Below are 13,446 nucleotides of genomic sequence, written 5' to 3' on the forward strand. Positions count from 1 at the left end.
TAGAATGTCTGTGTTTGTGTCATGTGGTAGGGAATATAGATTGTAAGCTCCACTGGGGCAGGGACTGATGTGAATGTAAAGCGCTGCGGAATATGTGAGCGCTATATAAGAAACTGTTAATAAATAAATGAGAGGTCTTAAGGTGCCCCTACACAGTACAATTGCTGGGTGCTATAAGATGCGCGCTCCCGCACACATCTCATCGCACAGATCAAACAGTATGTGCTGCACTAGATTGCATCTCACTGCATTGCAAGACGTATGAGATGCGATGCATACAATAACTGTACCGTGTATTGGCACCTTTACTGATGCTCCAGTATGACCAGTCACAGAGGTTTTAAAAGGACCAGTTCCATCATGGGCGCTGGCTGGAAAAGCAAAAGGACGGTGGCCTGCTTGTTCCAATGCGCTCTCTATCGGACTGAGTCATTCTACCCAACACTTACCTCCAATGTGAACAATGAAGAACACACACAAACGACTGCTCCGTATCCCCTACAGGAGACACCCCGAGGACTGCGGCTCCTCGTTCATGTAACTGACACTAACGGGACGTTCACCCCTATAACAGCAGCAGCTCCTACATCTGGGGTAACAGAGGCTGCAGAGCTGATGACGGCATGCTGTACGTGCTACTCCATCTGCGCCCTCCCTCCCGCCACGTGACATCATATTATACTGTATGACATCATCACTTACAACATGAAGTCTTGCTCCCAGCAGGGCTGGTCCCCCCTCACAGTCACGGTCGTGCTCTTCACATTTTGCACCTTTAAGGTCACATAGGTATTGAATTTGTCTAGATAGAAAGGAGACAGGCAGAATAGTCACTACGCGTCTGTACACATATTATCACAGAGGATGACGGAACTCACGCACACCCATAATGAGGGGGATTCCCCAGTGTCTGTGCAGTGTGATCAGAAACACCACCAGTGCCCCATATTATAGGCAGTAACGCCATCTCCGCCCGGTGAGCGCCAAGTGGGGCTTTATGGACAGAGAGCATGCTCCGCTGGTATAAATCCTATATAATAAAAGGGTCCTCGCCTCTAAGGGGGGAATTCAAGTGCAGTACACGCCGGCAGACATCAGATGGCACCTGATTGAGACAATTCAAGTGTTGCTCCGTCTGAGTCCGCGCGGCAGGCTAGTACTAATGGGGAAGCGCAACCTGCGCTGAGATCAGGAATTATTGCATTTGAACACACATTGCTCTCATTAATGCCGGATATAGAAATCCCCTTTAAACCAATTACATTCATCAAATAAAGCTGAGCAATAAATATTGTATAAGAAATAGAAAATACATGTACAAAATTATACACACATTATACACAGTCTATGCTGCCATACAAAGCTCCATACACCAAGGCCTCATCCACTAACCATCTCATATAGCTGGGTGTCTGGTGGGCACCAGCTAATGGGCATTAATTTTAACACTCCCACAGGTGCAGCACAGCCCTCAGTCTTGTGCCCGACCAACTCCTCCGGTGAAGCCTCTTCTAACAAAAATAAATCCCATTTCCCGGAAGACGTAGTAGCCATACACCCCGATGGCTGCATTAGAAGGACCGGTGGTGATGGGAGAAGATGTTGGTATGGGTAGTGTTCATCCTAGCACCCCGTGCCGGTCCTCTTCCCTGTCTGGGATGTCGCTCTCTGTTGTGCCGCTTCTAGTAGGTATTATTTATATAGCGCACAGACCCCGGGAAGACGTAGCCATACACCCCGATGGCTGCATTAGAAGGACCGGTGGTGATGTGAGAAGATGTTGGGATGGTTAGTGTTCATCCTAGCACCCCGTGCCGGTCCTCTTCCCGGTCTGGGATGTCGCTCTCTGTTGTGCCGCTTCTAGTAAGTATTATTTATATAGCGCAGAGTCTCCGGGAAGACGTAGCCATACACCCCGATGGCTGCATTAGAAGGAGCGGGGGTGATGTGAGAAGATGATAGGAGGGGTAGTGTTCATCCTAGCACCCCGTGCCGGTCCTCTTCCCTGTCTGGGATGTCGCTCTCTGTTGTGCCGCTTCTAGTAGGTATTATTTATATAGCGCAGAGTCTCCGGGAAGACGTAGCCATACACCCCGATGGCTGCATTAGAAGGACCGGTGGTGATGTGAGAAGATGTTGGGATGGGTAGTGTTCATCCTCGCACCTCGTGCCGGTCCTCTTCCCTGTCTGGGATGTCGCTCTCTGTTGTGCCGCTTCTAGTAAGTATTATTTATATAGCGCAGAGTCCCCGGGAAGACGTAGCCATACACCCCGATAGCTGCATTAGAAGGACCGGTGGTGATGTGAGAAGATGTTGGGAGGGGTAGTGTTCATCCTAGCACCCGTGCCGGTCCTCTTCCCTGTCTGGGATGTCGCTCTCTGTTGTGCCGCTTCTAGTAGGTATTATTTATATAGTGCACAGACCCCGGGAAGACGTAGCCATACACCCCGATGGCTGCATTAGAAGGACCGGTGGTGATGGGAGAAGATGTTGGTATGGGTAGTGTTCATCCTAGCACCCCGTGCCGGTCCTCTTCCCGGTCTGGGATGTCGCTCTCTGTTGTGCCGCTTCTAGTAAGTATTATTTATATAGCGCAGAGTCTCCGGGAAGACGTAGCCATACACCCCGATGGCTGCATTAGAAGGAGCGGGGGTGATGTGAGAAGATGATAGGAGGGGTAGTGTTCATCCTAGCACCCCGTGCCGGTCCTCTTCCCTGTCTGGGATGTCGCTCTCTGTTGTGCCGCTTCTAGTAGGTATTATTTATATAGCGCAGAGTCTCCGGGAAGACGTAGCCATACACCCCGATGGCTGCATTAGAAGGACCGGTGGTGATGTGAGAAGATGTTGGGATGGGTAGTGTTCATCCTCGCACCTCGTGCCGGTCCTCTTCCCTGTCTGGGATGTCGCTCTCTGTTGTGCCGCTTCTAGTAAGTATAATTTATATAGCGCAGAGTCCCCGGGAAGACGTAGCCATACACCCCGATAGCTGCATTAGAAGGACCGGTGGTGATGTGAGAAGATGTTGGGAGGGGTAGTGTTCATCCTAGCACCCGTGCCGGTCCTCTTCCCTGTCTGGGATGTCGCTCTCTGTTGTGCCGCTTCTAGTAGGTATTATTTATATAGCGCAGAGTCCCCGGGAAGACGTAGCCATACACCCCGATGGCTGCATTAGAAGGAGCGGTGGTGATGAGAGAAGATGTTGGGATGGGTAGTGTTCATCCTAGCACCCCGTGCCGGTCCTCTTCCCTGTCTGGGATGTCGCTCTCTGTTGTGCCGCTTCTAGTAAGTATTATTTATATAGCGCACAGACCCCGGGAAGACGTAGCCATACACCCCGATAGCTGCATTAGAAGGAGCGGTGGTGATGTGGGAAGATGTTGGGAGGGGTAGTGTTCATCCTAGCACCCCGTGCCGGTCCTCTTCCCTGTCTGGGATGTCGCTCTCTGTTGTGCCGCTTCTAGTAGGTATTATTTATATAGCGCACAGTCTCCGGGAAGACGTAGCCATACACCCCGATGGCTGCATTAGAAGGAGCGGTGGTGATGGGAGAAGATGTTGGGATGGGTAGTGTTCATCCTAGCACCCCGTGCCGGTCCTCTTCCCTGTCTGGGATGTCGCTCTCTGTTGTGCCGCTTCTAGTAAGTATTATTTATATAGCGCACAGACCCCGGGAAGACGTAGCCATACACCCCGATAGCTGCATTAGAAGGACCGGTGGTGATGTGGGAAGATGTTGGGAGGGGTAGTGTTCATCCTAGCACCCCGTGCCGGTCCTCTTCCCGGTCTGGGATGTCGCTCTCTGTTGTGCCGCTTCTAGTAGGTATTATTTATATAGCGCACAGACCCCGGGAAGACGTAGCCATACACCCCGATGGCTGCATTAGAAGGACCGGGGGTGATGGGAGAAGATGTCGGGATGGGTAGTGTTCATCCTAGTATCCCGTGCCGGACCACTTCCCTGTCTGGGATGTCGCTCTCTGTTGTGCCGCTTCTAGTAGGTATTATTTATATAGCGCACAGACCCCGGGAAGACGTAGCCATACACCCCGATGGCTGCATTAGAAGGAGCGGTGGTGATGGGAGAAGATGTCGGGATGGATAGTGTTCATCCTAGCACCCCGTGCCGGTCCTCTTCCCTGTCTGGGATGTCGCTCTCTGTTGTGCCGCTTCTAGTAAGTATTATTTATATAGCGCACAGTCTCCGTGAAGACGTAGCCATACACCCCGATGGCTGCATTAGAAGGACCGGTGGTGATGTGAGAAGATGTTGGGATGGATAGTGTTCATCCTAGCACCCCGTGCCGGTCCTCTTCCCTGTCTGGGATGTCGCTCTCTGTTGTGCCGCTTCTAGTAGGTATTATTTATATAGCGCACAGTCTCCGGGAAGACGTAGCCATACACCCCGATGGCTGCATTAGAAGGACCTGTGGTGATGTGAGAAGATGTCGGGATGGGTAGTGTTCATCCTAGCACCCCGTGCCGGTCCTCTTCCCTGTCTGAGATGTCGCTCTCTGTTGTGCCGCTTCTAGTAGGTATTATTTATATAGCGCAGAGTCTCCGGGAAGACGTAGCCATACACCCCGATGGCTGCATTAGAAGGAGCGGGGGTGATGTGAGAAGATGATAGGAGGGGTAGTGTTCATCCTAGCACCCCGTGCCGGTCCTCTTCCCTGTCTAAGATGTCGCTCTCTGTTGTGCCGCTTCTAGTAGGTATTATTTATATAGCGCAGAGTCTCCGGGAAGACGTAGCCATACACCCCGATGGCTGCATTAGAAGGACCGGTGGTGATGTGAGAAGATGTTGGGATGGGTAGTGTTCATCCTAGCACCCCGTGTCGGTCCTCTTCCCTGTCTGAGATGTCGCTCTCTGTTGTGCCGCTTCTAGTAGGTATTATTTATATAGCGCACAGACCCCGGGAAGACGTAGCCATACACCCCGATGGCTGCATTAGAAGGACCGGTGGTGATGTGAGAAGATGTTGGGATGGGTAGTGTTCATCCTAGCACCCCGTGCCGGTCCTCTTCCCTGTCTGGGATGTCGCTATCTGTTGTGCCGCTTCTAGTAGGTATTATTTATATAGCGCACAGTCTCCTGGAAGACGTAGCCATACACCCCGATGGCTGCATTAGAAGGACCGGTGGTGATGGGAGAAGATGTTGGGATGGGTAGTGTTCATCCTAGCACCCCGTGCCGGTCCTCTTCCCGGTCTGGGATGTCGCTCTCTGTTGTGCCGCTTCTAGTAAGTATTATTTATATAGCGCACAGTCTCCGGGAAGACGTAGCCATACACCCCGATGGCTGCATTAGAAGGACTGGTGGTTATGGGAGAAGATGTTGGGATGGGTAGTGTTCATCCTAGCACCCCGTGTCGGTCCTCTTCCCTGTCTGGGATGTCGCTCTCTGTTGTGCCGCTTCTAGTAGGTATTATTTATATAGCGCACAGACCCCGGGAAGACGTAGCCATACACCCCGATGGCTGCATTAGAAGTAGCGGTGGTGATGGGAGAAGATGTTGGAATGGGTAGTGTTCATCCTAGCACCCCGTGCCGGTCCTCTTCCCGGTCTGGGATGTCGCTCTCTGTTGTGCCGCTTCTAGTAAGTATTATTTATATAGCGCAGAGTCCCCGGGAAGACGTAGCCATACACCCCGATGGCTGCATTAGAAGGACCGGTGGTGATGTGAGAAGATGTTGGGAGGGGTAGTGTTCATCCTAGCACCCCGTGCCAGTCCTCTTCCCTGTCTGGGATGTCTCTTTCTGTTGTGCCACTTCTAGTAGGTATTATTTATATAGCGCAGAGTCCCCGGGAAGACGTAGTCATACACCCCGATGGCTGCATTAGAAGGACCGGTGGTGATGTGAGAAGATGTTGGGATGGGTAGTGTTCATCCTAGCATCCCGTGCCGGTCCTCTTCCCTGTCTGGGATGTCGCTCTCTGTTGTGCCGCTTCTAGTAGGTATTATTTATATAGCGCACAGTCTCCGGGAAGATGTAGCCATACACCCCGATGGCTGCATTAGAAGGACCGGGGGTGATGGGAGAAGATGTTGGGAGGGGTAGTGTTCATCCTAGCACCCCGTGCCAGTCCTCTTCCCTGTCTGGGATGTCGCTATCTGTTGTGCCGCTTCTAGTAGGTATTATTTATATAGTGCACAGACCCCGGGAAGACGTAGCCATACACCCCGATGGCTGCATTAGAAGGAGCGGTGGTAATGTGGGAAGACGTTGGGATGGGTAGTGTTCATCCTAGCACCCCGTGCCGGTCCTCTTCCCTGTCTGGGATGTCTCTCTCTGTTGTGTCGCTTCTAGTAAGTATTATTTATATAGTGCACAGACCCCGGGAAGACGTAGCCATACACACCGATGGCTGCATTAGAAGGAGCGGTGGTAATGTGGGAAGACGTTGGGATGGGTAGTGTTCATCCTAGCACCCCGTGCCGGTCCTCTTCCCTGTCTGGGATGTCTCTCTCTGTTGTGTCGCTTCTAGTAAGTATTATTTATATAGTGCACAGACCCCGGGAAGACGTAGCCATACACACCGATGGCTGCATTAGAAGGAGCGGTGGTAATGTGGGAAGACGTTGGGATGGGTAGTGTTCATCCTAGCACCCCGTGCCGGTCCTCTTCCCTGTCTGGGATGTCGCTCTCTGTTGTGCCGCTTCTAGTAGGTATTATTTATATAGCGCACAGTCTCCGGGAAGACGTAGCCATACACCCCGATGGCTGCATTAGAAGGAGCGGTGGTGATGGGAGAAGATGTCGGGATGGATAGTGTTCATCCTAGCACCCCGGGCCGGTCCTCTTCCCTGTCTGGGATGTCTCTCTCTGTTGTGCCGCTTCTAGTAGGTATTATTTATATAGCGCACAGACCCCGAGAAGACGTAGCCATACACCCCGATGGCTGCATTAGAAGGACCGGTGGTGATGGGAGAAGATGTTGGGATGGGTAGTGTTCATCCTAGCACCCCGTGCCAGTCCTCTTCCCTGTCTGGGATGTCGCTCTATGTTGTGCCACTTCTAGTAAGTATTATTTATATACCGCACAGACCCCGAGAAGACGTAGCCATACACCCCGATGGCGGCATTAGCAGGACCGGTGGTGATGTGAGAAGATGTTGGGATGTGTAGTGTTCATCCTAGCACCCCGTGCCGGTCCTCTTCCCTGTCTGGGATGTCGCTATCTGTTGTGCCGCTTCTAGTAGGTATTATTTATATACCGCACAGACCCCGAGAAGACGTAGCCATACACCCCGATGGCTGCATTAGAAGGACCGGTGGTGATGGGAGAAGATGCAGATATGGGAGAGCGGGTGCTTGTGTACGATCTACCCTGTATGGTAACATCCACGTGACCCACATCCTGCCCGCACGGGACCCATCCCAGGCAACCAGCTGGGGGTCACTGCGGAGGTCACTGCTGGCAGGGTGTGCAACCTGGGGGGTACACATTACAGGAATAGCACGTGGTGGGCAAAATGACACTGTTGGAGGGGTGAGGGGGAAACACGCAATAAAAACATCTTTGCAGGGGACCACGAAAAGGGGTATCATTTGGGAATCATTATTTTACATGTCCTGGTCTCACGGGAGCAGAACGGGAGGGTGTGAAACAGTGGGGAGTGGGTGGTAACCGGCCATATCTGGGAGGGGACGTGGTCTGTGACATCAGCTCCTGATTCTATGGCAGAGTTGTGGAGGGGCCACACCTACTTGTACAGACTGGGAAATAATTCCATGGTTTGGGAATTGCAGAGACTTGCGAATAGCGACTATTAGCAGATCACTCTCAGATTTGCACCGGGCGGGTTCTTCACTTTGGCTGGCGGCTATCTATTCACAGACCTCTGCAAATTAACACAATAGCGATACGGTCTGAATCAGGCCCACTGTCCGTAGATGTAGAAGCAGCAGATCCATGTGTAAAACCGACTGACTGCTTAACGCAACAATACAGTGGATGATATGGGACAGATTGAATCAGGTCATTCCCAGATGTGATTACAGAAACCCCTGCAATCCATTTCTCCACCACTAGATGGCACTGGGTGAGAGAAACGCACAATTACACAGAGCGCACAATGCTTGGGGAAATATACTAGCAGTATAAATAAGTCAGGAGAACATTGATTGTTTCCCATTTTTATTTAGCGTGAATTTCTCAAAGGACTTGGAGGAGATTTAGCAAGAATCTCCTTCATGCACTAAATGCTGATCGTAATTCCTCCGACACCCCGGTATAACATATTTCAGCGGTTAAATACTTTCAGACCAATCAAAATCTATGTTTAACTCCATATTCAGACATCAGAGGCTTTGGTCCCTTTCCCGCAAACCTGCTCCGATGTTATTCCAGGCTTTGGTCCCTTTCCCGCAGTCCTGCTCCGATGTTATTCCAGGCTTTGGGTCCCTTTCCCGCAAACCTGCTCCGATGTTATTCCAGGCTTTGGTCCCTTTCCCGCAGTCCCGCTCCGATGTTATTCCAGGCTTCGGTCCCTTTCCCGCAGTCCAGCTCCGATGTTATTCCAGGCTTCGGTCCCTTTCCCGCAGTCCCGCTCCGATGTTATTCCAGGCTTTGGTCCCTTTCCCGCAGTCCTGCTCCGATGTTATTCCAGGCTTCGGTCCCTTTACCGCAGTCCCGCTCTAATGTTATTCCAGGCTTTGGTCCCTTTCCCGCAGTCCTGCTCCGATGTTATTCCAGGCTTTGATCCCTTTACCGCAGTCCTTCTCCGATGTTATTCCAGGCTTTGATCCCTTTCCCGCAGTCCTTCTCCGATGTTATTCCAGGCTTTGGTCCCTTTCCCGCAGTCCTGCTCCGATGTTATTCCAGGCTTTGATCCCTTTCCCGCAGTATTGCTCCGATGTTATTCCAGGCTTTGATCCCTTTCCCGCAGTCCTGCTCCGATGTTATTCCAGGCTTCTGTCCCTTTCCCGCACTCCTGCTCCGATATTATTAGAGACTTTGGTCCCTTTCCCGCAGTCCAGCTCCGATGTTATTCCAGGCTTCGGTCCCTTTCCCGCAGTCCCGCTCCGATGTTATTCCAGGCTTTGGTCCCTTTCCCGCAGTCCTGCTCCGATGTTATTCCAGGCTTCGGTCCCTTTACCGCAGTCCCGCTCTAATGTTATTCCAGGCTTTGGTCCCTTTCCCGCAGTCCTGCTCCGATGTTATTCCAGGCTTTGATCCCTTTACCGCAGTCCTTCTCCGATGTTATTCCAGGCTTTGATCCCTTTCCCGCAGTCCTTCTCCGATGTTATTCCAGGCTTTGGTCCCTTTCCCGCAGTCCTGCTCCGATGTTATTCCAGGCTTTGATCCCTTTCCCGCAGTATTGCTCCGATGTTATTCCAGGCTTTGATCCCTTTCCCGCAGTCCTGCTCCGATGTTATTCCAGGCTTCTGTCCCTTTCCCGCACTCCTGCTCCGATATTATTAGAGACTTTGGTCCCTTTCCCGCAGTCCCGCTCCGATGTTATTCCAGGCTTTGATCCCTTTCCCGCAGTCCTGCTCCGATGTTATTCCAGGCTTTGATCCCTTTCCCACAGTCCCGCTCCGATGTTATTCCAGGCTTTGGTCCCTTTCCCGCAGTCCGGCTCCGATGTTATTCCAGGCTTTGATCCCTTTCCCGCAGTCCTGCTCCGATGTTATTCCAGGCTTTGATCCCTTTCCCGCAGTCCCGCTCCGATGTTATCAGAGGCTTTGGTCCCTTTCCCGCAGTCCGGCTCCGATGTTATTCCAGGCTTTGATCCCTTTCCCACAGTCCCGCTCCGATGTTATCAGAGGCTTTGGTCCCTTTCCCGCAGTACGGCTCCGATGTTATTCCAGGCTTTGATCCCTTTCCCACAGTCCCGCTCCGATGTTATCAGAGGCTTTGGTCCCTTTCCCGCAGTCCGGCTCAGCCCTTCCCAACATCGGACAGGCAGAGTAGAGCCCAGAGCTGGCACATTAGGCTGATAGCCCCTTATATACCCCGTTCACACCTCGCACCTGGGTTAGTGAGGTGTGGACCAGAGACAGCCTGCACCCCCCCCCCCCCCCCCGGACAGCCTGCACCCCACCCCCACTCCGGACAGCCTGCACCCCGGCCCTATCAGTCTGAGCCTGGAGCGCTGCCACCTAAGCCGGCAGAGAGAGGGTTAAACCCGCACAGGGCAGCGGCTGTGGATTATTGTATTAGCAGAAAGCTGCAGATCCCCGGGAACAATTGTACAGAATTATCCGGCATATAAGCGCTGTGTCTTTCATCCAACGACCACCAACCACCCTGACATTCACTATCTAGGACAGCCGGAACCTCTTCCTATATATTCAGCCCACAGCGACATGCGTCAGGAGACATCACACAATCTGCACGTTAACCCTTTGTGTGTGGTTACAGGAAAGGTGACATGGGATTGGGATAACGTCCCCTGTGCCAGTCTGCTATACATGCAGCGAGTACCATTAGCCTGATCAGACAGGGGGAGCACGCGTTCCTATGGTGTGATATTGTACAGGGGTCTCACCTAAATAAGGCTGCTCTGTGCTGACTACGGGCCCCCATATATTCCTTAGGACCACAATAACTATTGCTCAGGCCAATAACCTGTTCTGTTAGTCCGCGTGTGGTAACGGCTCTATATCACAGACATGTGGCTCCTGAATATAATGCGCTGCCCGGAACAGTATGAGATAGGATGTAGGAGAACACGCCTATGCACTACAGAGACGTATATACGGAGAGGGGGACACACACACGGAGAGGGGGGGGGGGAACGACACACACGGAGAGGGAGGGGGACGACGACACACGGAGGGGGGGGGAAACCACACAGAGGGGGGGAAACCACACAGAGGGGGGGGAACCACACAGAGAGGGGGGGGGGGGGACCACCACACAGAGAGGGGAGGGGGGACCACCACACAGAGAGGGGGGGGGGGGGGACCACCACACAGAGAGGGGGGGGGGGACCACCACACAGAGAGGGGGGGACCACCACACAGAGAGGGGGGGGGACCACCACACAGGAACACGCCTATGCACTACAGAGACGTATATACGGAGAGGGGGACACACACACGGAGAGGGGGGGGGGGAACGACACACACGGAGAGGGAGGGGGACGACGACACACGGAGGGGGGGGGAAACCACACAGAGGGGGGGGAACCACACAGAGAGGGGGGGGGGGGGACCACCACACAGAGAGGGGAGGGGGGACCACCACACAGAGAGGGGGGGGGGGGGGACCACCACACAGAGAGGGGGGGGGGGACCACCACACAGAGAGGGGGGGACCACCACACAGAGAGGGGGGGGGACCACCACACAGAGAGGGGGGGGGGGGAGCCACCACACAGAGAGGGGGGGGGGGGGGAGAGAGCCACCACACAGAGAGGGGGGGGGGGGGGGAGAGCCACCACACAGAGAGGGGGGGGGGACCACCACACAGAGGGGGGGGGGGGGGGGGGCGAACCACACAGAGGGGGGGGGCGAACCACACAGAGGGGGGGGGGGGGGGGGGGAGCCACACAGAGAGGGGGGGGGAAGCCACACAGAGAGGGGGGGGGAACCACACAGAGGGGGGGGGGGGAAACTACACAGAGAGGGGGGGAACCACACAGAGATGGGGGGGGAACCACACAGAGATGGGGGGGGAACCACACAGAGATGGGGGGGGAACCACACAGAGATGGGGGGGGAACCACACAGAGATGGGGGGGGAACCACACAGAGATGGGGGGGGGACCACACAGAGATGGGGGGGGAACCACACAGAGATGGGGGGGGAACCACACAGAGATGGGGGGGGAACCACACAGAGATGGGGGGGGAACCACACAGAGATGGGGGGGAACCACACAGAGATGGGGGGGGGGAACCACACAGAGATGGGGGGGGGGAACCACACAGAGATGGGGGGGGGGAACCACACAGAGAGGGGGGGGAACCACACAGAGATGGGGGGGGGGAACCACACAGAGAGGGGGGGGAACCACACAGAGAGGGGGGGGGAACCACACAGAGAGGGGGGGGGAACCACAAAGAGGGGGGGAGAACCACAAAGAGAGGGGGGAGAACCACAAAGAGAGGGGGGGGGGGGAGAACCACAAAGAGAGGGGGGGGGGGGAGAACCACAAAGAGAGGAAGGGGGAGAACCACAAAGAGAGGGGGGGGAACCACAAAGAGAGGGGGGGGGACCACACAGAGAGGGGGGGGGGGACCACACAGAGAGGGGGGGGGACCACACAGAGAGAGGGGGGGGGACCACACAGAGAGAGGGGGGGGGGGACCACACAGAGAGAGGGGGGGGGGACCACACAGAGGGGGGGGGGGGGACCACACAGAGAGGGGGGGGAACCACACAGAGAGGGGGGGGGAACCACACAGAGAGGGGGGGGGACCACACAGAGAGGGGGGGGAACCACACAGAGAGGGGGGGGACCACACAGAGAGGGGGGGGACCACACAGAGAGGGGGGGGGGGGGACCACACAGAGAGGGGGGGGGAACCACACAGAGAGAGGGGGGGGGGACCACACAGAGAGGGGGGGGGAACCACACAGAGAGGGGGGGGGAACCACACAGAGAGGGGGGGGGAACCACACAGAGAGGGGGGGGGAACCACACAGAGAGGGGGGGGGGGAACCACACAGAGAGGGGGGGACCCTTACCTGGGGGGCCCTGAAGTTTGGCCTTTTTAACTGTAAGAGAAGAATAAAACACAATTAATACCAATAGCACAAGGGTTACGAAATACGTCTCCATCAGCTGTAGAATAAAATGTTAAATCCTCTCTGTAGCATCAGGAACGATTTATTTTATATATAAAATGCACACACAAGAGCGCAGTACAATACTTAGCCATGTGCTCTATTACCCCCACAAATCTGCTCAGGTCTGCACTTGTACCCCATGTGTACATAGGGCGACCTGACGTCGGATCAATGGTTGAGGTTTATTGACCATCAATGGTTAACATGCGATGGTGGTGTTTTTACCATTCCAATGTTTGTGGACATCGAATGGTAATGAACCGATGGTGTTGGGATAGTGGCCTGGATGTTAAAAACATGCTGCAGCTCTGTGCACCTTCCAGGCCCTGCCCCCAGTCCTGTCCCCTATCCGGGCCCCACCCTGATCCCACCCGCTGCCATTAATGCTGCAGCCCTCTGCACCTTCCAGGCCCTGCCCCCAGTCCTGTCCCCTATCCAGGCCCCACCCTAATCCCGCCCCCTGCCATTAATGCTGCAGCCCTCTGCCCGCTCCAGGTCCTGCCCCCAGTCCTGTCCCCTATCTGGGCCCCACCCCGATCCCACCCCCTGCAATTAATGCTGCAGCTCTCTGCACCTTCCAGGCCCTGCAACCAGTCCTGTCCCCTATCCGGGCCACACCCTGATCCCACCCCCTGCCATTAATGCTGCAGCTCTCTGCACCTTCCAGGTCCTGCCCCCAGTCCTGTCCCCTATCCGGG

At 54.6% G+C, this 13,446-nt stretch overlaps 1 protein-coding gene across 4 annotated transcripts in view; it reads right to left on the reverse strand.

Annotated features, from left to right (window-relative positions):
- Window positions 1-13,446, reverse strand: part of UNC13B (unc-13 homolog B) — a 314,963-nt gene that overhangs the window by 257,098 nt on the left and 44,419 nt on the right. For all 4 annotated transcript variants that reach the window (XM_083155406.1, XM_083155407.1, XM_083155408.1 and 1 more), the window contains exons 3-4: window positions 12,647-12,676; window positions 703-802 (exon numbers count right to left, since the gene is read on the reverse strand). In XM_083155406.1, the coding sequence (XP_083011532.1) occupies window positions 703-802; window positions 12,647-12,676 (130 nt within the window). The remainder of the gene's footprint in view (window positions 1-702; window positions 803-12,646; window positions 12,677-13,446) is intronic.

The sequence above is a fragment of the Crinia signifera genome, chromosome 1, assembly GCF_055691185.1.
Source record: "Crinia signifera chromosome 1, ASM5569118v1, whole genome shotgun sequence".
Classification (NCBI taxonomy): domain Eukaryota; kingdom Metazoa; phylum Chordata; class Amphibia; order Anura; family Myobatrachidae; genus Crinia; species Crinia signifera.